The sequence below is a fragment of the Leptosomus discolor genome, chromosome Z (genome assembly GCF_034619465.1).
Source record: "Leptosomus discolor isolate bLepDis1 chromosome Z, bLepDis1.hap2, whole genome shotgun sequence".
NCBI classification, from domain to species: Eukaryota; Metazoa; Chordata; class Aves; order Leptosomiformes; family Leptosomidae; genus Leptosomus; species Leptosomus discolor.
In genome coordinates this window covers 6,534,577-6,559,603 of record NC_141419.1, presented here as the reverse complement: position 1 = coordinate 6,559,603, position 25,027 = coordinate 6,534,577, and the positions used below count along the sequence as shown (strand labels likewise).

Sequence of the window (25,027 nt, the reverse complement as noted above, 5' to 3'; positions counted from 1 at the left end):
ACCCCGTGGTTCTCTCCCCCTGACTCTCCCTGTGGGCCTCCCCAGTGGGTCTCTCCCCATGGGTCTCCCCCTGTGGGTCCTACCTGTAGGTCACCCCGCGGCTCTCCCCGTGGGTATCCCCGTGGGTCTCTCCCCCCCGTGGATCTCTCCCCCCCCCCATGGGTCTCCCCGTGGGTCTCCCCCTGCCGTGGGTCTCCCCGCGGGGCGGCCTCAGCCCGGGCCGCTCCTCCAGCGCCGCCGATCCCGCGCTGTCCGCCAGGGGGCAGCACCGCCTCGCCGGGCCGCGAGGGCGCCTCGCTTGGCCGCGCTCCCGCCCGCTGCCGCTGACCGGAAGGGGCGGGGCCACGGCGGCGGCGGCGGCGGCGGCGGAGGCGGTGGCCGGGCCCAGGTGAGCGGGGGCCGTCCGGGGCTCGCTCCGGCTCCGGCTGCGGGGGAGCCCCGCAGGGGCCGGGCGGGGGGCCCGGCGGGGCCTAGGCGGGTCCCGGTTTCCTGTGGGTCAGTGCTGAGGCCCCGGTGCGGCCCGCCCCGTGCGGCCTTGCCGGCCGGAGCCTCGCCCGGGCGCTGCCAACCCGCAGGCCTCCGGCGCAGCGAGGGGCCGGGCCCGGCTTGTGACCGCCGCGTTTCGTCCCCTGCTAGGCGCAGCCCCCCGGCGCCATGTGGTCCGTGCTCTGGGCGGCCGTCCGCTCCAAGGCCCCGTACGTCACCTTCCCGGTGGCCTTCGTGGTGGGGCTGGTGGGCTACCACCTGGAGTGGTTCCTCCGCGGCGACCCCCCGTCCACGGCCGAGGAGGAGAAGAGCATCTCGGAGCAGCGGGAGGACCGCAAGCTGCAGGAGATCGCTGGCAAAGACCTGACCAAGGTGGTGAGCCTGAAGGACAAGCTGGAGTTCGCCCCTCGGGCCGTGCTGAACAGGAACCGCCCGGAAAAGAGTTAATAAAGTTGTTTGGGCAAACGCGGTGCCCTGGAGCGACTGTCCCTGGGGCTGGGACTGGCTGCCGGGGGACTGTGTCCCGCAGCAGCATGCTGGGGACTCGCCTGTCACCTGCACATTTTCCACTGGCCTCTGTCCTGCACCGAGCCGTAACTGGGCAATACGCTGTGCCCGCTGCTGCTCTTCACCATCCCGGGGCCCTCCAGAGGGTCAGGGTTTGCCCACCTCATGGATGCGCTCAAGACACAGCACCCAGACCTCCTTCTTTGTGGCAGAGCGGGCAGGGAACCGTCCTTTGGAGGTGGAGTGTGTCTGAAACTCATCAGCTCTCGGCCTGTCCCAGCCCCTGAACCACGAAACCTTCTCAGCCTCGTGCCATCCACATCTCTTTAGGTTTGGTTTCTTCCATGGTGTGAAGATAAAAGAAAAAGAAAGGGTCTGAGTGACGTAGGGTTGGGGTCAGGCTAACTGCCTGCAGCAGGAGGACCTGCCGTCCTGCTTACAGCTCTCCCGTGGCTCTTCGCAAACCCCAACCACAGCACCACGCTGCTGCGTTACACCCTCAGGAGCCTGAGCAGCGGTGGAGATCTTGGGGGAACCCCTCTCTGCATCATCCCCAGGCTTCGCAGCGAGGAAAGGGGACAGGGGGAGGTGGAAGTCCTGGCCCTGCTTCCGTTGTTGAGCTCCAAGTGTGATGGTGGCTTTGGGCTGGCGTGTAGAAAATGGGGAAATTGCTGCCCTGTACGGGAATAGCCAGAATAAACTTCTGTCAGTCCTCGGGCCTCTGCGTCTTCTGCATCAGCACCTGGCCCCAGCCCTGATGCAGGTCATGTTTCTGCTCCCTGTGTTTTCAAGAAGCAACCCCTTCTACAATGGGAGAAACACCATCGTTGTCCCCGGCTGGGCACTGGCTTTGGGGCCTGGCAACAGGGTGGCGGGCAGGAAGGAGGGGGAGGCACTGAAATCCCAGCCTGTGCTGCGGTTGTGCCTCCCTCCCGGCTCCCCCCGGCCACGTCATCTGCTTTCCTTCATCCTCCTTATCTCGACAAGAAGGGCTGTGGCAGCGCCGGGTGGGGTCCCAGGGGATGGGAGCGTCCTGCTGGGCTGCTGAGCAGGGCAGCGCATGGTGGGAGAGGCTGGCACCGAGCACTGGGCACTGGTGGCAGGTGTCCCCTCTGGCCTCGGGCATCACCGGCACAGCAAGACCAAGCCCTGATGGGAGCTGCGAGAGCAGGGCCAGCCGGTAACGGTGCCGCCGCTCTCTGCCAGCAGCGTGCCGGGGCCGTAGCCGGGGTTATCGCTGCCTCCCGGCTTGTTTTTTCCCCTGGTGCCTGAGCGAGGACTTGCTGCTGCCCCGGCCCGGCCTTCCCCTCCCAGGGACGATAAATCTGTCGTGTCTGGTGCGAAGCCCTGAGGTCAGCAGCCAGTTCAGCGTTTCTCACCGCTCTCTCCTGCTTCCTCGGGGCCAGCTCCTGCCCTGCTGACAGCTTTACTGCCGGCGCTGCCCGGCTGTGTTTACCTCCCGACCTGCTGTCCTCGGGCTGGATCGCTGCCCTCTGGCCGGGCTCACGGCCCGGCACTGCCGGGAACTCACCAGCCTTTGCCGTCGCGGTGTGCGAGGGCGGCTGAGGCTGGGTTAAAAGGTGCAGGAGGAGCCTCGGGGCAATGCAAAGGCTGTCCCAGCCCTGCTGCGCTGCGGCCTTCTGCGCTAGGGCTCACAGCGTCCCTCGTGCCACTGCCCTGGTCCCCCTGGCAGGCTGGCACTGTCCCCTGAGCTAGCCCCTGCCCTTGGCCTTGCTTTCCCAGCCTGACTGCGGGCTGATGCTGGGCGACGTCTGTTCCTTATTGTGCGCCGGGGTGGGAACGGTCCTGTCCCTTCCCCCAGCCGGGACCAGCCGGACCCAGCTCGGAAACGTCTTCTGAAATGCCTTTGTTCACCCTGCGACGGAGCGGCTCCTTCGGCCGTTTATAGCCCATTGATCTGCCTGTTCCCAGGGCCGGCCGGGCACAATTGGGCTTTGTCGGGGCCTCGCTGCCCCGTTTCCTCCCCTGGGCCACCGCGGTGTCGGTCGAGGGGGCTGCTCCGGTGCGGTGCTGGAACAATGCCCTGGACCGAGCCCTGACGACGGCTGCGTGGGCACTGATGGCACCTGGCTGGGCAGCCCCTGCCCTGCTCCTGCCATGGCTGCCTTGCTGGTCCTGCTGGTTTCCGTGTGTCCGGGGACTCCCGTCCGTCGATGCAGGCGTTGCTGCGGGGCTGGGGTTCCCCGCAGGCGCTGAGGCAGGGGTGAAGCTGCTTCCCAGAGACCAGTCGCCTTTCTCCCAAGCCCTCAGTGCTGTAAATCCACCCTTCCTCCCATTGAATCCCAACAATGTGCTGCCTGGGAATCACTGGCTGGACAAGAATAGGAGCCGGCAAGCACTCAGGGCCGAGGCGAGCAGCCACGGTGGCTCACGAAGAGCCAGAGGAAGCTTTGTTGAATAAACTATTACAGCAAAAAAACCACCCCAAAACGCTTCCCGAGCCTGCACACAGCTGCTCAAGTGCAAGTCCTTGGTCCAGTGCGTTTGTAATCCAGCTGTTCCCAGCTGCAACAGGAGCGTGGCAAGGAACCGTGCCAGCAGCACAGCCAGGGCCATGCGAAGGACCCTGAGCGTGGCCTGGAGGTCGGAGGTTTTTTTGCAGGGGAGCCTCCTGCCAGGGCTTGTCCGGCTTCGGGGCAGTCCCTGCAGCTGGGCTTGGCTGCGGCTGCACTGTGCCACAGAGCCGGGCTCAAATCCAGCAGCTGCAGAAGTGCTGCCTGCCCCTGCCTGCGCAGAAGCTGTCCCAGTCCCCTGGGCCGACCCTGGGGTCGGCCCAGGGGACTGGGACAGCTTCTGCGCAGGCAGGGGCGTTGAAAACCCTCCCCCCCGGCCGCTTGGCACGGCTCGGCACGGCTCGGCACACCTGGACAACCGCAGCGGACGTCCGGTTAGATCAGAGCAGGGATGCACCAGCTGCGCAGGGCTGGGGACCTTGTGACCTTGCGCTGGCCCAAGGGCTTCTCAGAGCCATCGGTCTCCTTCTCGCAAGGCCCGAAGCTGGGGAGGAGCGATGCGGAGGGACCTGGGGGATGCTCTCCCAGGGATTAACACTCCTGGAGTGGTGCAGTGGCACTGGGACATGCAGGACCTGCCTGCAGCGTGGTGTCCCCACAGCCCCATGACACAGAGGATGCTCAACCCGGCAGCACTGGAGAGCAAATGGCGTGTTGTCGTCGTCCCCCGGCGCCTGGGGACGTCTGCTCCCTGCCCTGGCTGCCCAAGGCTGTTTTCCCAGCCTCTGGTTTTTGCCCTTTTCCCTGAGCTCAACCAAGTCCTTTCCCAGCCTCCTCATCTCGCTCGCCGCCTCCTGCCCCGGCCCCATGGCACAGCCCCACCACACCTTGCCCGACGGCTCCTTTCTGCGCCTGGCAAAAGCCCCGACGTGCTGTGGGAGAGAAGCGGCTCTGCTCTACATCGAGATGCGTCCCGCCGAGCCCTGGCTGGGGACAGCTACACCTGGGCATGTTCCCTTCCCTCTCGGCATCGCATCTTCTTGCAGCCACAGCGCAGGGCTGACTCCCCATCCCCAGCACCCCCGGGGCACCGCAGCTCCCTGCTTTTAGCCCCCATCGACCTCCCCGCACCAGGAAAAGCCCCCCGCTATGCAGGCAGCAGCCCCCCGCCCTCCCAGTGCTGCATCGCGACGATGCCCTGAGCCACTGGCAGGGGCAGGACCCATCCCAGGGTGGGCATGGGGGTGCTGGGTGCCGCGATCCTATTGCCACCACGCGAGGAAGCGGCTGGAGAGGAGCGACAATGTCAGGATGCGGGAAGTCGTCGGGGCTATTGAGTGCGTTTCCTCCCGCCCGCGGTTCTCACACAGGGCCACATTGTCTGCCGTGCCCGCGCGTGGAGGGCTAAATATAACCCGGGACGGGCCCGGGGGGAGGAAGGGAGCTGTTTGGGGTTTGCTTTTCCTTCTTTCGTTGTGCACTGTTGGCAGCGGTGCTGATAAGGGCAGGATTGTACCTGCTTTGGCGTTGCCTCGATGGTGGGTGCTGCAGGCGGGGAGCAGGTGGTTTGCTGGGGTTCAAGGTCCGTGCCTGGCCCAGGAGGATGCTCCTGCCTGCACCCGCTCCCCACAAGAGGCTGTGGGAAATGGGGTGCTGAGGGGGGGGAGGCTGCAAGCAGACCCCTGGGCATGGACAGGGCCCCAGCAGGAATGGGAGGGGACATGCTGTGGCCCTGGCTGGCATTGCCCTGCCCAGTTCTCTGCCCTTCCTCCCCTCTCAGCTGCGATTTTGCTCCCGCCACGGCTCTTCCTGCGAGCGGGTTGGATTTAGGCGCTTGCTATTTTCTGTACACTCGGAAAGCTTAAAAATAAACTCCTTGGTGCTCGGGCCAGTGCCTCGGGCAGAGCCTTGCAGGCAGGACATGCTATGGCAGACCTCAGGTCTCCTCCCCGCCAGCCCAGGGCAGGATAGAGCCTAGCATGGACTGGTCTTAACTGGGAGGAGGGCAGGAATCTCCCTGCAAACCCGTGGCCGTGGGGCAGAGTCGCTGGTGCAGGCTCCTGGGGGGGGGGGCTGTGGCTGGTGTCCCCAGCAGGAACTGGGGTCTCAGGACTGGCAGAGCTGCCCCAAAGACTTTCGTGACTCAGGGGGTACTCCAAGTGGACAAGCGCTCCCCCCCCCCCCCCCCCCGCTAGCATCCTCCGAAAACACGGGTGAGCAGCAGAGGGGGTGCACAGTGGTGCTGGCCATGCCCCCAAGAGACACCCCACGCCTGAGCACCCCCAGCCTCTGGCTGCTGGCGATCAGGTCAGGTGCACGTCCATCGGTCTGGCCACCTTGCTCCCTCTTCCTTTCGCTCCCTCAGCCATGTCACCCCCCCTCTCTGGGCACTCGCATTCTTCCAGGAGCCAAGGACGTGGGAGCAGCCCCCCGGCATCGCCTGCACCCTGCCGAGGAAGGCAGCCTGGCTCCTGTGCCACGGCACAGCGCTGCCCGGCAGCCCTTGCTCGCGGAGGGAGTCCTGGGGGGGCTGCAGCTGCGCTTTGGAAAGTACATCCAGCCTTGGGTTGGGGTAAAGCCCACAAGGCTCTTAGGTGGGGGTACAGAAGCTGCCCTTCCTGAAAATCCATGCCGAGGGTGATGCCAGCGCCGGGGGGGTCACAGCCTGTGAGTGGCCACGGGAGCAGCCCCGCTGTGTCCCACCCCACGGCTGTGCCCAGGACTCTGCCATCCCGACTGGGCGGCTGTGGTGGGTCCTGATGCCTGTGCATCACAGCACCTACTCGGGGCTGTGCTCACTGTGTGTTATCCCAGAGCTGGACTCGGAGCTGAGTCTCAGGGCTACACATGGGGAGCCCCTCACCGCAGCCCCCAGCCTGCCCCTGCCACCGCAGGGCTCAGCATCATGGTACGGGGCCGGGCGTTGGGGCAGCGAGTGTGGTTCCCAGAAAGGGACCGGCGGGTCCTGTTTACTCAGGAGGGAGCGCGGAGGTGTGAGAAAGGCCATGCGTGTCCGGCCGGCCACTATCTGTCCCCGTGCTGTGCCAAAGGGCTTTGCCGGGCCAGCCCGCGCCCTTATCAGCCGCAAACTTTTATTTGCCTAACGGCCGCCCGCCCGCCTTCTGGGGGGCTGCTGCCAACACCAGCCCCCACTGCCGCCCCCTCCTCGGCCCCACTGTGCAGGTGAGCCCCTCACTGTTGTTGTTGGCGTGTGCCGCCCCGGTAGCGTGGGGTCACGCCGGCCGCCCTGAGCCACCTTGTCACAACACGGGAACAATAGCGGGACGCGGAGCCGTGTTTGCTCAGCACCCACGGCCGGGCACCGTGTCCAGGCTAGGGGGCCCTCGGCCGTCTTGTTTTCCACCTTGCAGGGCCGTTCGGAAAAGCGTGATGCTCCCCCAGTGCCAACAAAAATATCAGCCCAGGAGAGGGGAGGTGAGCGGGGAAGCGCTGCCGGCGGGTAAACACACGGCACGGCTGCACCGTTACCTTTCACACGGGCATTTCCTCCCGGCTGAGCACGCCGGGCTGCTCTCCCCCGAAAGCTGCAGCGCTGTGGGGCTTTGCAGCTCTGCTGATGCCTGGTGAGCACTGGGCTGTGGTCCCCCATTGCACTGGGATGCCCCAGGGAGTCCCACTGGGCAACAGTGGGAGCAGGGCAGGGTCCTGCCGGAGGGGATCTGTCCCAGTATCCTCATGTAGGGTGCAGGGGAGAGCTGAAAGCTAGTTGTGTGCACCCCAGATCCCCACTTCATGGGATTTTACCCCCTCCCATCCCCAGCAGGGAGGGGAGCCAAGGGTAGGCTCTGCTGCCAGCCCAGGCTCTGCACCAAGTGCAGCGCAGCCGGGTGCCTCCATCTTCGCTTCCTCCAGTGGCTGATGGCAGCGATATCACCCCCTATCACCCATATTTCATTTTCTCCAGGGTATTTTTAGCTTGTCCCACTCATGCTGAAGAGGCCCTCGGCTGAGAGCAGGCTCTGCCCTGGGCTGGCTTGGCCAGAGAAACTAAACAACAGCCCCAGCCGCATTGTGTGCCTTTATCTGTGGCTCATTTCCACCTATTATGCAGCCACGAGCGGCTCCACAGCCTTCACTGGGTTTATCTGCAGCAGAGCCGGGCCATGGGGAGAAGGGCTGAGCTCTGCTTCGGGCTACCCAGAGCCTGCACCATGGTGGCCCAATGACAGCCCCCGGGCTGAGGCTGGCCTCTGGGGGACGGGACACAGCAGGGACGTTGCAATTTCAGTGGGTGAATGGCACCAGCAGCACAACTGGGTGCCCACACTCGCCTTCACACCAGCTCCATTACCCCACAGGGCAGCAGCTTCCCTCTGCCCCAAACCCTTACCCACCCTCCCCCAGGCAGCCAGGGCTGTAGGAAGCACAGTCACACCATGCTTCACTTTTTTTTTTTTTCATTCATCCAACTTTATTCAACAAGATGCAACACAGTCTGTCAGGAGAGGAAACAGCACAGCGGGCAGTGCCCACATCCCATGCTCCTGCCTGGGTCACACAGGACCTGCAGCCCCTTGGTCATGGCAGGACATTCCCCTTTCACAGCATCGGTGGGCTGGGGAAGTCAGGGTGACTGCTCGTGTGGCACCAGTAGGTTCTTCCGTCCATCCCCAGCACCTCAGTGCACAGCAGGGGATGACTAGTGCAAAGTAATAAAACCAATAACCCCCCAAACCAGCAGTTGCTAGGCTAATTCCTCCCCAAAAACCGCGGGGCTGGAGGGTACATGGCCCAGGCTGGACACAGCTCCCTACGTCCCCCACACAACGGCAACTTTAAGGCAGAAAGCTCCATGCTCAGGCCAGCAGGTTAAAAATAACTTAGAGACACACACCACATGGGAAAGGGTCCAGGGCCAGGAGATGGGGGGGGAAGCTTGCACTCCTGGGGCACCCCAGCCGTGACCCTGCAGCCATTGGGGTCAACCCCGCCCTGTGCCCCATGGGAAAGGGGCAGCTCCTGCAGCAAACCCCAGGCAGGAGCCGCTGGCCCCCCTGGCTCCCTGCCAGGGTCACAGGAACAGGACAGGGCTGGTGGCCAGGACCTGTAAGCCCAGCTCCCCGCAGCCCTCCCGGGCTCGCCCTGCTCTGTGTGGAGGCTGGAGGCGAGCGGCTTCCCACGGCCGCACGCCGGGTTCTCATGCCGGCAGGGTCTCCGGCAAGCCCTGGGGTCCGGCTGAACCGTGGCTCCCGAGGGTGAGCAGCCTCCCGCCATGGCCCTGGGGACAGCCTGTTCCCAGCCACGAGGCTCCAGGGATTTATCCCTTTCCCACGGCGAGGCATGCGGGACACGCCGTCCCGGGAGCTTCTGCAGTTTCCTTCCTTGCAGGGTCTGTAGGGAAAACAGGAGAGAGCGGAGGCTCTGCTCCAGGGCAGCGCTCAGCCCTGCTCCTGAGCATCACGCCCCGGGGGCAGGCAGGTCTCTGCGGGCACAGCCTCTGGAGCGGAGCCCGTCCACATGGCACAGCACCAGGCAGGAGGCAGCTGCCTGCCCGCAGCCAGCACCTCTGCAGGGACCAAGGAAGGTCCCCTCAGCCGGCCAGGGCCAGCCTGGCACTAGACATACTGCTTTTTGGAGGCTGAGCTCCCGGGGCGGCTGCACAGCTTCTCCTCTGGGGTGGTGGCTTCGGCAGCCCTAGGGGCATAGGGGTCCGACAAGCTCCTGTTGCCGCTACCCAGCGCCAGGTTCTCCTCGTTGTGGAAGTTGGCCCAGTTCTGCTCGCTGGAGAGCTTGTTGTAGGCCTGGCAGGGCAGCACGTGGCTCTCGGCCATGGGCAGGAAGGGGTAGTGCTTGGGCGGGTAGGGACCCGAGACCATGTTGTCAGTGAAGGCATCCTGGCTTGGGCCGGCTGGCCCCGACACCTTCTTGATGTTGCTAAGCAGGTTCTTGCAGCAGAGGTGGAAGAGCTCCAGGAGGTTCAGGATCAAGGAGATCAGGCCCATCACCAGCATGAAGATGATGAAGATGCTCTTCTCGGTAGGGCGGGAGATGAAGCAGTCCACCTGATGGGGGCAGGGGTCCCTCTTGCACACGTAGCGGGGCACCATGGAGAAGCCGTACAGGTACCACTGGCCAACGAGGAAGCCAGCCTCAAAGATGCTCTTGCAAATCACACTGATGATGTATGTCCACATAAGAGCCCCTCGGATCTTGAGCCGCCCGTCCTCTGTCACGTAAATCTTGGACATCTTCTTCTCCACAGCTGCCAGGGCTTGCTCGATCTTTGGGTCCTTGCTTTGGATAGCCCGAAGCTCACTTTCCTGTTGCTTCAGCTTCTCCTCCTTCCGGGAAAGATAGACAACGTGGCCGAGGTAAATCAGGGTTGGGGTGCTGACAAAGAGGAACTGGAGCACCCAGTAGCGGATGTGGGAGATGGGGAAGGCTTTGTCGTAGCAGACGTTGGTGCAGCCCGGCTGCTTGGTGTTGCACACAAAATCCGACTGCTCGTCCCCCCAGACGGACTCCCCGGCCAAGCCCAGGATGAGGATGCGGAAGATGAAGAGCACAGTGAGCCAGATCTTGCCGATCACAGTCGAGTGCTCCTGGACTTGGTCCAGCAGTTTCTCCAGGAAATCCCAGTCTCCCATCTTCTAGGGACCCTCGTGTCTCTGCTAGCAGAGAGGGGAAGGGAGCCAAGTCAGTTCTCTGTTTCCATGCTGGAGAGCACGGGGCAGATGGGGCCACCTAAACCCTGGCTTTCTTAGGATATAGCTGCTCTGCAGAGGGTCCCAGCAAACCCACTGAGGAACATCCCACATCTAGAGGAGGGAGCCAGGCAGCATTTCTGAGCCCAGGAGTGCTCCTCCTACATCCCACTGCCCAGTGTGGAAACATGAGGCTGGAGGAGAAGAAGCAGGGCAGGGATTTGCCTCCCCCCCCAGCAGCACCCAGCCCACAGCACCCACAGCTCGCGGCTGCCCTGGCCTCCCAGGACACAGCCCGCAGCGAAGGGCTCGCTGGCCGGCTGGCTTGGGGCTGCCCTGGGAGGTCAGGGGCAATGCAGCCGGAGAGGGGACACAGCGGGGGCTCGCAGGAGCAGCCCAGATTTGCCTCTCCCACAGCCCCTTGCCCTGGCTTTACCAAGGGACAGAGCAGCAGGGCGGCAGTGAGGGGAGTACGAACCCCTGGGGTACAGCAGCCACCCCAACACCCATCCAGGGCTCCCCCCAGACTGCTGGGGCAGTCCCCAGCCTGCTCCCTTGCTGTGGGGCGATGACACCCCAACCCCAGCACGCTCCTCCTTACCCAGGGCTTATCCCCCCCCTTGCCCTGGGAAGCCCCCAGACCACTCACCCCACACAGACCCGCTGCTGCTCCGGGGACCCCGGGGTGTCTCAGGCTCACCCCCGGCTGCCGGCGAGCCCAGCCCGCAGCCCCCCGCGGGCGCTCAGCCCCGCGGCCCGCCGGGGAGACAGGAAGCGGCCGCAGCCCTTGGCTCTTAATTAACCTCTGCCAATTAAGCAGGCAGAGGTGCCAGCTGGGCCGTTAAAGGGACACTCCGCCGCGGTGGGGCGAGGGGGGTGCCCCGAAGCAGACAGCGGGTGCCAGCGCAGGGGGGGGTGTCCCCGAGCGGGGCCCGGTTCCCCGGGGGAGTCGTAGCCGCCCGGGGGTCCCGGGTGCCCCTCACTCACCTCCGCAGCGCCGGGCACGTCGCGCCTCGCTCGGGCCGCGCTGGGTGTGAGCGGCCGGGCCGGGCCGGGCGGCTCTGGCCGTGCGGGGCCCGGGGGGAGCTGGGGGGAGGAGCGCGGGCAGGAAACCGGGGGCCGGGGCTTAGCGCCGTGTCGTGCCGCAGGTGTGCGGGGCCGCCCCGTCCCGCTGCCCCCGGCTGAGGGGGGGGGGGGGGGGGCAGGGACGGAGGGTCCGCGGAGCAGCCCCCGGCCGGGACCCCCGGGACGGCCGGGACCCCCGGGACAGCCGGGACCCCCGGGGACAGCCGGCCCCGTCGGGGCCGAAGCCAGTGGGGGGTGATGGGAAACGCGGGTGCCTCTGTCCGCTTGTCCTCGGCTGCGGCTCATCCACCGGGCAAACCCGCTGAGCGGGGGAGGGACCGGCGTGGGTTGCCCGGACCCTGCCCACGGGTGGGACCCTCAGCAAGACCACTGCGCGCCCCTAAAGCCACCGCGCTGCTGGTGTCCGCATGGCGGGCGGAGACACCGGGACACACACACACACACACAGAGCCGGGGAGATGCCCCGGGGCGTGCGGCGGGGTGTCCCCGGGGGGATGCTCCGTCCTCTGCCCGCTCCGGCCGCGCCGCTGCTGCGGATCCTCCCGCGGGTCCGTGCGGCGCGACGGGCGCTGGGTGGTGCTGGAGCCACATCGGAGCCCGGCGCTGCCCCGGCTCCGCGTCCCCCGCCGGCTCCCGGGCTGAGCTGCGCTGGGGATCCGGTGCTTGGGATGGGGATCCGGAGCTTGGGACCCGCCACCGGGTTTTAAGCGGAGCTTTGCCGTCGGGGGGCTCAGACGGGCCCTTGAGGGGGGTGCGGAGGCACCGCAACAAGGAGGGTGGGCAGCGGGTGGGAAGATGCTGATATGCACAGCCTTAAGTCCTGCTGGTATGCCGGGGGGGGGGGGGGGGGGGGCAAAACCCCTGCGTGTGCCCCCTCTCACGGTGCTGCCGCGGCCACAAAGGGCTGGCACGCTTGGCACGGGCTGCATCAGGCCAGCCAAGGTGGTCAGCTTGGGCTTGGGCTCTCGAAACCAGAAACTAGGCCAGTCCGCACACATAACTGGGAGCTGCCGCCTCTCCTGCACCGAGACGTGGCATTTCCTCCTCACAGACAGTGCTGGGGCTGAGCGGAGGGCAGAGCCAGAACAGCACTGCTATGTTTAATATAAAATAATTCCCGAGCTTCAGGTAGCGCCCATGTGCTGCTCCGTGCTGTGACACCAGGGTGCTGCAGAGCCCACTGCCCATCTCCCAGCTGGCCCACCATGAATACTGCTTCCCCCTCCCACCACCCCTGGGATGTGGCTGCCCAAGCAGCATGGTCCCCTCTTGGTGCCTCTCCCCAGTGATGCTCTGTGCCCCACCAGCCCTCAATGGGTAGAAACAATAACCTCTGGGGAGCTACCCCAAAACCACAAAGGAGCCAGAGCTGCCCTCGCCTGTGGATGTGCCAGCTCCCACATTGCTTTACCCACCAGGAGGATGGTGCCCAGCACAGGCTTCATCCACACCAGCCACAGGCCCCACAGTGAGCCCTGTGGGTGTCCCAAAGCTGACCCACACTGGTGCCAGAGCCCTTTCCAGGTCAGACACCTTGTGCTGTTCAACCTCCTGGAGCATCTTTCCTCTGTCACAGGTTACCCCATGCCCAGGGCTGGCACCACAAGTGATACGGTGCTGGGGTGCCCATGGGAGCAACCTGTGCTGGAAGGAATTTTTTTGTGTCCCAGCACAGAGACACATCACCCTCCTGGCAGCGTTGGTATCACCATCACAGCCTCTCGCGGTGGCACCTGCCCTGGCTGTGGCAGCACACACCGCGACACACTCACGGGCCAGGAGAATGGGTGGGCCACGCAGAGCTGGAACCACGGCTGGCCAGAGCACTGGCAGACCCTCCGCGTAGCGCTGCTTAAGGAGAGATTAAATGGAAATCATTTCTATTTATTGTAATATTTATCAAGGTTTAGTAAATAATTGATGCTGATCCCTCCTTGATTTCCATGGGGGCCAGCCTGCGGTTCTGGTGAATTAAAGTTTAACGACGCGTGACAAACCGGGAGGAGGCAGAGTGGGTGGACGCTGGCCCTGGGGCTCAACCCGTGCTGCCCTGGCTGGGATGGGAGTGAGGAGCTGCAGGCTCCTGGGGAACCTCTGCAAATCCATTTCTTCTGCCTTCACCAGTCCCCCTGATTTACAGCGTGCAGAGGAGATCCCAAAGTCTACAAACAGCACAGCATTTATTGGCCCTTCGGATCCATAGCTGATGCTGTGAGTGATGCGTCCGTCTGAGGCGAGGGGGGAGACAAAGGCACCGAGGGAAGCAGCAGAGCCAGCAAAGCCATTTGGGCAGGACATCAGCACGGCACTTGCATGAGTGAAGAGGGAAAAGCTGCTCCTGCCCCAGCTGGCAAACTGGAGACTGTCACTGCGCTGACCGGGCACTGACCGATGCATTTGTATCCAGCATGGGAGCAGCAGAGCTGGAGGACCCAAGAGAAGCTGTTGGGACTCAGGAGCCCCCAAGCTCCCTCCCAGCTTGATGGCTTCATCCCTGCAGCTCTTAGCTGGGCTCGATGCCAGGCTGGACAGCGCTGGCGGAGTTGTGCATGGTGTCTCTGCATTGGTGTGATGTCCAAGCCCCGCATGCAGCCAGCAGAGCTCCAGGGCTCCCCCTGCCTTACCTGTGTCTGCTCAGGCATCTGTGAGCCTCTCTCGGGGGACTTTAGTTTGTTGAGTTTAGGCATTTTTTCACACGTGTCAGCTTTCGAGGGTTTGGGGACTTTGCAGGCTTGAAAAGCTGCTGGGCCAAGGGGAAGGCAAACCGGCTGGGACAGGCGAGCTCACAGGTCCTCTCCTCTGTGAAAAGAACAAGACACCCTCAGGCATGCCCATGGGCAGCAGCACCTGCCTGCCACCGGGCATCCCCGCACTGCTGGGACACCCTGGGACATGCCCGTGGCCCCAAGCAGGGGAGTTCCCATGGATGTGTCCCGCTCCCCTTTAGAGCCATCGAGGTCCTGGCTGAAGAGTCAGGTGCCGGCATGACCAATGGCCACCTCTGGGGCCAGCCATCCCTGGCACACTCCAGGATGCTTCTCCCTCCCTCTTCCCTCCTAGCGCCCCATCAGACAGCAGTCAGGTCGGGAGCCGAGGCCTGCAGGGCTGCCACACACCTAGTCTGGGACTTGTCGTTCTCCTCTGTCTTGAGGTGGCACCGGCAGGTGGAGGCCTTGCTGTAGCTGACGGAGCGCTTGGTGGACTTCTTCCACTTCCGCGCACTCCGCACAACCCGCTTGAAGATGAGGTAGAAGATCTCACAGACGGTGAGGACGATGCAGATGGAGGAGGCTCCGACCATAAAATAGGTGAAGACTCTTTTCTCGGTTGGCCGAGCAATGTAGCAGTCTACAGTATTGGGGCAAGGCTCCACGTTGGCGCACTTGACCAGCCGTGGCAAGTCGAAGCTGTCCCACATCTTGTGGAGGAGGTAGAGGAACACGATCTCTATGACAAACTTGAAGAAGAGGCTGAACAGGTAGGTCCACCACAGCCCACCGTGCTTCTTGCCCGTGTTGCTGTAGAGCTTGGGGCAATTCTCCCCATTCTTCTCCCGGTTCTTCTTCTCCCGGTCCTCCCGGTAGGCCACGTGCATGATGACCAGGAGGGAAGGGCAAGTGACAAAGATGAGCTGCAGGGCCCAGAGGCGGATGTGAGAGATGGGGAAAAAATGGTCATAGCAGACATTGGTGCAGCCCGGCTGCCGTGTGTTGCAGTCAAAGTCCTTCTGCTCGTCTCCCCACACACGCTCAGCTGCCACCACGTAGACCAGCACGCGGAAGACGAAGACCACGGAGAGCCAGATGCGGCCGAAGGCTGTGGAGTACTTGTTGACCCCACTGAGCAGCGCCTGCAGCGTTTTCCAATCCATGGCGACCAGTGGAGGCCACAGTCACCCGACCTGGAGAAACAGCAGCAGAAGCAGTGGGTGAAGAGCAATGGGAGACAGCAACAGGGCAGCACATCTCTCACTGCACCTAATCTCACTGACCTCCCGGACTCTCTCCCCCACCATGTTACACTCATTTGGGGTGGGGGGACCACCCCACTTACAGACAGCAAAGCCCATCCCCACACTCCCCTGGTGACAGAGGTGACTCAACCTCTCTGCACTTCCTTCTGATGCAGCATTTGCCGTAAGGGATGAGCCAAGCCCCTGCCACCGAGTCCCCGGCCTGATGGCGCAAGTTGTGTAACTTGGCAGCACAATCCGCTGGAGCGGGCCAGGATGAACAGGGGGAGCCCGTGCTCGGGTGGCAGGCGGGGACGGCTGTGCAGGGCGCTTGGCACGTCAGCAAAGCAAAGGCTTGTGCGAACACCAGCCCCACAAGCTGGCACATCCCTTGGGATGGGGGCAGGAGGGGGCTGTGCAACACATTTCTGTCCCCGACGAAATCTTCCTTCTCCCCCTCTGACCACAGGGGCACATGCTGATGGCTGCCAGGATGGACCCCAGCGCCCTGCCAACCCCCTTCCTGGCTGCCCAGCACTGAGGCACAGGTCACTCGTTGCTTCATGTGCCCTCAACACATCAGAGCCCCAGTGGGAAGGACGGGGGGCAGTGGGAACCCCACCTGTGCAGCGAGACCCCGTGGGAAAGCGCCCTGGCAGGGGCTGGGCTGAGCTGGGTCCCCTTGGGTGAGGCACTGGAGCAGCACAACTCCTGGTTCACACTCCCCAGGCTCAGCCACACTCCCCTGCACGCCCTGCACCAGCATGTTTGGGGGATGGATGGGGACCTTTATCACTAGGGACGTCCCAGCTGATCCCAGCCTTCCCTGAGCCTTCTACGTGGGTAAAACGGGCTAAACCGGCTGCTGTGCTTTGCTAACACCAAGAGCCAACGCAGAAGCAGCTGCTGCAGAGCTGGGGTGGCGGGACATGCCAGGGACTGGTTTTCTCTCTCGCAGGCGACGCCCGAGGCAGCCCAAGCGCTGGTGAGAGCGGGACTGCTGAAAGCGAGAGTCTGTATGCTTCACCGGCACGTCGCCCCGGCCGGCACCCCGCTCCCGGCAGCTCTGCCGACAGTGCCGAGGTCTCGCGCCGGCCAAACCGGCTCCGCAGCTCAGCTTGGGGCTGCCCTGGTGCGAGGTGGCACGCTAAGCCCGACCCAGAGCTTTACTGCCGCCTGGATTTACAAACCCCGGGTGATTTTTACCCAGAGGTGGGTTGGCAGCTGTTGACTCCATGCTGTAAAGGCATCTCCCCTGACAGGGGGTTTCACATGATGTCAGGCTGGGACTGTCCCCTCACCGTTGGCTTTTACAGAGTTGATTTGAGTAATGCCCACCGCTGCTGACGTGAGCACGGGGGCTTTGCACCACGGGAATGAAGATCAGAACAAAGCATTCCACGATCCTGGGGTATGCAGGGAGGGCCGAGCCCTCGAATGACAAAGCTGAGTGCCAGCAATGCTCAGAGGAGACATTTCGCAGCCTCTTTGCCTTTGCAAGAATTAGCCTGGTTTTGCAAGGAACTGCCGAGTTTTGTGGGTCTGTGCCCACCAACAAGGACACTCTGCGGGCCAGCTTCTCGTCTGCCACAGGGACGGTCCAGCTGAGCCCACAGAGCTGCTGCGGGTCTGCAGGGCTGGGTGCTTGCACACCTTTGGCAGAAGGAACATGCCGAAGCCCTGCAGGAGCTGCGACTGGCCCAGCAAGTTGGGGCCGGGGCTGGGGCGGCAGCACTGTGGCTGGGAAATGCTTACAGGGGGAACACTCCCCAAATATCACCAGCCCCAACTTTTTATTTCTGTGTTTTTTAAAAAAAAATGTTTTGTGTAAGAAAAGTATGGGGAGGGTTTTTCTTTTTTCAGACAAATGCTTTGTTTCTGGCTGTTGAAGAGCCCACCTGGGGAGCACAGGACAGCCCAGGAGCCAACGGGCAGCTCCAGCTTCAGGCCAGATCGAAAGCTTCGTTCAACCCCAAGCACTAATTCCTTCCTTCCCAGCTACACAGGTCGACCAGCACCGTGCGCTCCCATTCCCACTCCCGAGAATCTGCTGCCTGTTGCCGACCTGGCACCCTCCGAGACATACCTGGAGGAGGCTCAGGCTCCTTCCCCGCTCACTGGGGGCTGCGAGGTGGGAAATGCCCCAATGTTTGGGGCATGGCCAGAAGCACGATGGCACATGGGCGATTAGGGTCTCCTCATCCGGGGAAGGCTGTGCAGTGCAGTGAGGTGTCCTGGGGATGAGGGGAAGGAACAGAGCCTGGAGCACTGCCCGGAGCCTGTGGGACCACCCGGGAGCCTGTCCGTGGCTGGGGCCACCCCACAGCAAGCCCTGAACCCACTGCCGCACTCCCACACTGCTTGCTGAGCCGAGCGGGAGCCGAGCTGGGGTCCTGTGCCAGCGTGTGCCAAATGCCAGGGCAGTGCCTCTGCCCGTGCCCACACACCTTCGCTCACCACCCCGTCCGAAACCAGGAGATCCTCTTCCCCGGCAAACCCACGGCAGCGAGCCAGGGTGGGGAGCAGTCGCAGGGCTCTCACCCAGCCCTTCGCTTTAAAATTCCCCTCCCCAGCCAAAAGCTGGTATCGACGGCTGGAGCCCAGAGCCCCTGCACACCCCAGTGCCAGCCTGCCAATTCACCCATGCCTCCCATCCCCATGCCCCCAGCACCCACCTGCCCAGCACACACGTGCCTGGCTCAGCCCAGTGCCAGCTCTCGCCATGGACCTGCGGCAGGGCGGGAAGGGGCCGTGAGCTCCGTGCCGAGCCCCGTGCCGGGGTGTGCTGTGCGGTGCCGTGGGAGCCCGGCAGCCCGGCCGGTGCTGGCTGGCAGCCAGGCGGAGCAGGGGCAATGCTCCTGGTGTGCTCGGCTCTGCCTGCGGTGCCGGTTTGCCTCCCGTGAAGCCCAGCACCCTTGCCAGCCCCCGACATGCCAGCCCGCTGTGTCACCACCGGGTCCTGCCCCGCGTGGGTGCAGGGTGTTGGGCCCAAAAGTGCCAGGGATGCAAATGCAGAAGAGTGGGGCTGTGCATTTTCTCGGGGTGGGGGTGGGGGGCTCAGCCTCATTTGATCCCTAGGGAGAGTGGTGGGACAGAGGAGCAGGGTCTGGGCTGGCCATTCCTGCTCCTCAGGGTGCCACACCATGCCATCCCTCCTTCATCACCCCCTGGGTGTGCAGTCCCATGGGCCAGGGACCCCGGCACTGTCTGTGGGGTCCCGATGTGGCACTGTCTGATGTCGGGGTCCCCACCTTCAGCCGCCGCAGGCCCAGCAGCTCCAGCCATAGCACAGCTCCCACCCACACGCCGTTAGCACCACTGGGTCTGTCCCCCCCGCAACCTGCAGGTCCCCTGCAGCCCTGTGAGCAACCCGCGCCTCTGCCCTGGCATGTGGAGGTACCTGCCCAGCCGGTGAAGGGCCAGAGGGACGTAGCTGGATCCGGGCAGATTTCGGAGTAGGGAAGCTCTTTCCCAGCTGTGTCGTCCGCAGCCCTCCTGTGTGCCCAGGTTCTGTCCACAGCGCTGAGTGTGTGTGGGGAGGGGAAGGGTAGTTTGTTCTGTTCCCAGTCACTGGGTGAGTCTGGCAAACATCTCCCGTAGAGGTACTTGTCTGCGCACATGCACGCACACGCTCGGGTTGAACAATAAAGGCGGGTCAAATCCTACAGTGAGATCAACAGAGACAGATTCCTCTGCAAGCCACGCCAGCAGCTCCTGCCAGGTGATGCTCCATCCCCCGCATGGGTGGCTCTGGGCGTAGCAAACCCTGGGCAAGACCAGGGTGGCAAGGGACCAGTACCGGGCTCACAGTGTCCCCCCCAGCTATGGGTCAGCCAGCAACCGTTGCTAAGAATCACAAATTATGCAATTAGAACCCAGTTCTTTAATGATTTTGCCTTAGTAAGAGTCTTGCAACAGCTCATTGGTATCTCCAACCTCCAGCAACCTGCAGCCACCGCCCTGCCGGCACCAGGGTGTCCTGGACAAGACCTTTCCCAAAGAGTGTCACGGACCGGGTGACAAAGCTTCGCAGCAGGGTCCCCACACAGTGGGATCCTGCCCTGCTGGCTGCCTCCGGCTGCATCCCCATGGGACTCGGGATGTGTCCCTCTCCCCAGAGTGCCGGTGGCTCCCAGGAGGTTGAGTCAGCCCCTGCCCAGGCAGCTGGCTGCCCAGCTCAGCCTCCCCCCGCGGAGCAGCCCCATTTCATGCCTCTGCAGACGTGGCCCGGGCAGGAATGTGTTTCCGCTTGCCAGTGGTTTACCCAGCCTCTTGGCTGCCCCGAGGCTTTCCCAGCATCTCTCTGGCACGCCCCAGGGTCGAGCGCACCGCAGTGTTCTCCCAGGCGCTCCCTGCCCTGCGGAGCCCCATGCGGCACCTCGCCAGGGCCACCACTCCCGTGGGGACATGTTTGAAGAGCCCCGCTGGGTGCTTGGTGCTGTGAGAAGTTTGCTCCTGGCACTTGTGGCGGACAAGGAGCCACTCACCCAGCAGCTTTTTGGTTCCAGGAGGTTAAATAAAGCCTATGTGGCTTTGCCAGACTGGGGACACAGCGGGGAGAGGCCATGGGAGTGGAGGACCCAAAGCAAACCCTTGTAGGAGCCTGGGGGTGCAGAGCAGGGTGAGCCCGGAGGAGAGGGCAGACATAGGCACCCTCATCCCGGATGAGAGCAAAGGGAGGGCTCCAGAGCCTCCCCTCACCCAGGAGTCATCTTTGCACAGTCCTATCGGCAGGATCAGGAATTTGAGCTATGTTGTAGAGAGCTGGCAGGAATCTGGGGGCCTTTGAGATTCCCACAAGGGTAGGAAACAGCGAGAACCGCCAGCAGGTCTGATTTCTTGTGAAGGCAGCAGCTCCTTGCCCCACGGTAAAACCCCGTCAGGGCCAGGCGAAGAGCAGGGCCAGACCCCCCCCAGCAGCCTCTCACCTGCAATTTCGGAATTTCAGAAGGAGCCATTCGGCCATGGGGAGAAAGTTCAGGTGCCTTTTGGGACAGGCAGAAGATTTCCCCTAAGGCAGTTGGGTGGGGAACTGAAACATCCCGTGTTTCACAGTACTGAGCCTGGTATTTGGGAGTCCCAGCAAAGGGCAAGTCCCTGCACCCCCTCCTCCATTCTTCTGCTGACTGATCTGCATGGGCACAGGGACAAGGTGCCAACATAGTTCAGCAGCTCTCGGCACCAGGGAGCCCTTGGAGGAGCTTCGAGTACATGCTCAGAGTATGTCACCCTCCTGTCACCCTGCTCAGAGTATGTCACCCTGCTCTGACCTGGTGGGGTGAGGGGTGAAAGGCTTCAGTACCAGATGTGAACACTTAAAACCCCCAGTAACTTCCAGTGGCCTGACCTTGGGTCCTCCATAAAGGAAAAACCCAAGCAGTGGAGCAGGCGGCTGCCAAACCAGCAGGAAAACCTCCAAGTGTCTTTAAAAGGGTCTCAAAGAGAGCATTGCAGGAGGCAGGACTTGGCTGCCAGCCAGGGCTGGGACCCAGCCCTACCTTTTATCTCACACTCCCTGCTTGCCCACAGCACCCCGGCCATCCTGCTCCAGGGCCACATCCCCAGGGAGGAAACCTCCCCCGCAAGCGCTGGGGAGCAGGAGTCATGGGAGCCTGGGAGCTGGCAGCCAGGGCAGCCGCTTGCTCCGCCACGCTGGACGTAAATCAGAGAGTTTCTCTTCAATTCCCAGCAAACAGACGGTTTTTGGGCAGGGAAGAAACAAGTCCCCACTGGGAAGCACAGGCTACCCCTGACCTGTGCCACTGTACATGCGAGCCCTCCACACCCCTGGCCAGGCTGGAGCTAGTGATTGTTTTGTTTTAAATCTCCTCTCCCCAAAATTCAGGGGGCCTTCTGGGCACCCTACAAGCAAATACAATGCCCTGTATGATGATGCAAAATCTGGGAAATATTCAGCTTTTATTATGATATCCCTCAGCTTATTTGCTTTCCCACCAACACCGGTCCTGCCTCTTAACCCAGTGCTCTGCGTCCCAGGAGGTGGCACAACCTCCAGCCTCCCCCCATGGCTGCAGCACCAACCAGGGCAACCTCAGCTCCCCTTGATGCAAAACACAGAAACGCATCAGAAAGAAGCAGCAAGATGCTCCCGTTTGCCCAGTCAGCTGCCACTGATCCCAAGCTGGGATGGTGCAAGACACCCAGAGCTTTGCAGAGCAGCTGCAATGCTTTCTTTGAGCGAGATAAAGCAGCACAACAGCAAATGGCAACTGGATTGTCAGGTCTCTCGCAATGGGCAGCGGCTCTGGCTGCAGCTTTGATGTGCGGAAGCGGGGCAGGCGGGCAGGGTGGTTGCTCTGGGTCTCATCTCTGCCACAATTAGTACTTGCAGCTGGGGAACACCTCGGGGTTTTGCTAATCGAGGACAGCCTTGATCAACAGCGGCCAGCCTTGCTTGAAAACAAACAGCCCAGCCCTAGCTCTTTAAATCAGAGGCAATGGCTTGCACACAAAGAACGACTTGTACCCTGTGATGTTAAAGGCTTCAGTAAAGAAAATTTTCAGGTGGATAATCCAGCAAGCACAGCAATAAGAGCGGGCAGAAGGAAGGCAGAGATCAGCACAGCTTCGCTTAAAATGAGATGGAAGACATCCACCTGTATTTCACCATCTTCCCTCTTGTGGGGAGTCCGGTTCCTGCCCTCTCGGCCAACAGCGCTGCAGCCCTGCCTGCCCCCAGCATCCCCCTGGCCACAGCAGTCCTTCTACCTCCCCCTTCAGCACATCCAGGCTGGTCCCTCTCCCCAGGCTGGGCTGTGGGAAGGAGCTCAGCTTTGCCCAGCGAAGGTCTCATGTGGGAGCTGGTTCGTTGGGTCAGGCGTGCTGCAAAATGGCAGTGGCTGCAATGATCTGCCACCGAGAACAGCCCCGGTCTGAAAGGACATGGCGGTGGCATCCCCCTGCCACGCTGCTTCCTTCGCAGCAGAGCCAGCGAGTGCCGGGGCTGCCGGTGCTCATGGAAAAAATAATAATGGCACCCTCTAAATAAAGCGAAACCAGTAACAGATCGCGCTGCATGTTCAATGTTAATGTTACTTACGAGTGCATTTGCCATGAAATTATTGTTAATTATTCACCCCAGCTAATGCTCAGTTACCGTTGATGGCCTTAGAAATTGCAGTGCCGCCTGAGTCACGGCAGAACGCGACATATTACAGCAATAAATGAGATCATATTCTGCCATTTAATGTTATTGTTTAATCAATGGTTGGGGTGTTTTTCCTCTCCTTTATTTGTCTGTTTTTCTCTGGCCAGGCAGGAAGAGCCACCAGCCCACAGCGGGCTCTGCCTGCCCGGCTGGATCCTCACCCCCGCGCTTCGCCATGGTGGCTGCCACACCAAGCACGTGCTCGTGTCCCCACTCAGCTAACGAGCACTATTAATGACGATCGCATCAGTCTGAAATGGCCCCGACACCTGCAGTGCGGCTTATGTAGGGTGAGAGGATAGGGACGGGTTCCCCAGGGGGCTCGAGGGTGCCCGTCCTCGCCAGCCCCTCTCCCTCGCCACCTCCACCACCTCCGAGCTGGTTTGAAAACCTGTGGTATGTTTAAATTGCTCCAGCACGAGCCTGGCAGCCCACAGCCACAAAGGGCTCTGCCACCCGTGGGTCCCCGGGGATGCTGACGCCTCTGGGTGTGCCCACCTGTGCCCAGCAGCCCATCTCAAATCAAGAATGTATTTATTTTCTTTAAGGCTTGCAATTACAGGGAGATAATTAAGCTGTTCTCCTTGCTCGCCTGCATCTGGTGCCCGGCAAATGCAGCAGGAGTTTTGCCGCTGATTTTCTGGGTGCAAGGACAAGCCCTTCCCCGGGCAGCACAGACCTTGTAACACCCCGTATATCCCAAAACCCACCCTTCTGACCGCGGTGCTCCTGCCTCCATCTGAAGCCATCACTTGTGCCCAGCACCAGAGGCTGCTCCCATTTTCAGTGGCTTTTCTCCAGCAGACCTGAGCCTCTGGCCGGTGGTTTGTCACCACGGCTGGTCCAAACCCAGCCTGGAGCTGCCCGTAGGAGCGATGCCGTTCCAGGGGTGATGCAGCCCTTACTCCTCTCTTGGCAGCATTGTGCCCAGGGAGCAGGAGAACAATTGCTTTGGCCATCACTGCTGAGGGACAGAAATTTTTATTCATTGCAATGATACTCTCAGGACCAGCTAAGCCAGCCCAGCTGGGATAGGCTCAACCTCCAGGCACCGCTGCTGGTTCACAGCCATCATGGAGCTGCTTCTCCCTGTTGGCTCTCAGGGACCGCACGTGTCCTACAGCACCTGGTTTTACCTCAAATTCAGCAGAACGATGTAGCGTGCCTTCCCCGGGATGGAAAGGCAGAAAGTCCTTGGGCACAGCCCGACTCTAGGGTGCTGCCACCCCCAGTGCTCCTGCACCAGGGGGACAGAGGAGGAGGAGGATGAGGAGGGTGCAGCGCAGGTGAGCACCTCCTGCTTTACCCAAGGCAGCTCTAGGGAAGAGCCTCCTCCTCGGGCAGCGTGCCGGGGCTGGAGGCCGGGTTGGGGATGGAGGCTGTGGGGGGTTTGTAGTCCGTGCCGTGGAAAACCTGGTCCCCCGTGTCTGTGGGCTCGACGCGGGAGAGCGTGCAGTCCTGGCTGTGCCGATAGCTCTCCCCACTGCTGGCCAGCAGGTACTCGCGGCACCGCTTGCAGATCAGGTAGGCAGCCTCGATGAGGCTTAGCACGACGCAGATGCAGGCAGTGACCACCATGAAGAGGGTGAAGATATTCTTCTCGGTGGGCCGGGAGATGAAGCAGTCCACCATGTTGGGGCAGGGAGGCAGCTCGCATTTCACCACCCGAGGCAGGGTGTAGTTCCTGTAGAAGCGGTAGAAGATGTAAAGGAAGACCACGTCCACACCAGCCTTGAAGAAGAGGCTGAGCAGGTAGGTCCACCAGAGCCCCCCTCGCTTCTTGCCGGGGTTGGGGTAGATGCAGCGGCAGTTGTCCCCACCGGCAGCGCGGTGCCTTTGCTCCTTGGCCTCCCGGTAGGCCACATGCATGATGACGAGGAGGGATGGACAGGTCACCAGGATGAGCTGCAGAGCCCACAGGCGGATGTGGGAGACAGGGAAGAAGTAATCGAAGCAGACATTCCTGCAGCCCGGCTGCCGTGTGTTGCAGTCAAAGTCCTTGTGGTCATCACTCCAGACCCGCTCAGCCGCCACCACGTAGACCAGCAGGCGGAAGATGAAGACGAGGGACAGCCAGATGCGGCCGAAGGCTGTGGAGTATTTGTTGACCCCGCTGAGGAGCCCTTCGAACACCCCCCAGTTCATGGTCCCCCTATCCTGTTAGCTAGCCTGGGAGGAGAGAGAAGGTACAGTGACACTCAAGAAGCACCGAGAGGTCCCCATTGGAGCACCTGTGGGCCCCAAATCACCGTGCCACGCTCCTTCCCCGGGTGGCCTTGGGGACTGTCACCGCCTTTGCTCGCACGCAGGGACACGCACCGACACGTGCCCTAGCACAGACCTGGTCCGGGCGATGTGTCTCCGCAGAGCACCGTCCCCCTCTGTGGAGTTGCGGGGAACCCGTCAAAGCTTGCCTGTTCTGCCGCGGCAAAAGCATCCTTCAACCACCACCAGCTACGGCCCATGGCTCAGCCCTCTGCCATCCTGCACCGCCCGCCCCATCTCTCGCCTCGTTGCCCAGGTATTTGTTATTAATTTTCCTTACGTTGCCAGGCCTGGCCCAGGCAGACAACAAATAGGAGCAGCCGAGGCGTGACTCACCCGGCAGCCCTGTGGCTCCACCACCACGTCCTCTCCCATCGCTGGAATCTGCCATCGACTCCGCTCTCCCGCCCAGGCAGCGTGGGAG

At 62.5% G+C, this 25,027-nt stretch overlaps 4 protein-coding genes across 4 annotated transcripts; 1 reads left to right on the top strand and 3 right to left on the bottom strand.

Annotated features, from left to right (window-relative positions):
• The first annotated feature begins 654 nt into the window (after window positions 1-654).
• Window positions 655-1,352, top strand: SMIM12 (small integral membrane protein 12). Its single transcript, XM_086480002.1, has one exon. The coding sequence runs from the start codon at window positions 655-657 to the stop codon at window positions 931-933; it is 279 nt and encodes a 92-aa protein (XP_086336128.1). The 3' UTR covers window positions 934-1,352.
• A 7,691-nt stretch (window positions 1,353-9,043) lies between these two features.
• GJA4 (gap junction protein alpha 4) lies at window positions 9,044-10,075 on the bottom strand. Its single transcript, XM_009946677.2, has one exon. The coding sequence runs from the start codon at window positions 10,073-10,075 to the stop codon at window positions 9,044-9,046; it is 1,032 nt and encodes a 343-aa protein (XP_009944979.1).
• Window positions 10,076-14,285: 4,210 nt separating this feature from the next.
• On the bottom strand, window positions 14,286-15,089 carry GJB3 (gap junction protein beta 3). Its single transcript, XM_009952115.2, has one exon. It carries the CDS (start codon window positions 15,087-15,089, stop codon window positions 14,286-14,288), a length of 804 nt encoding a protein of 267 aa, XP_009950417.1.
• Window positions 15,090-23,655: 8,566 nt separating this feature from the next.
• Window positions 23,656-24,483, bottom strand: LOC104347654 (gap junction beta-5 protein). Its single transcript, XM_009952750.2, has one exon. It carries the CDS (start codon window positions 24,481-24,483, stop codon window positions 23,656-23,658), a length of 828 nt encoding a protein of 275 aa, XP_009951052.2.
• Between the last annotated feature and the right edge of the window lie 544 nt (window positions 24,484-25,027).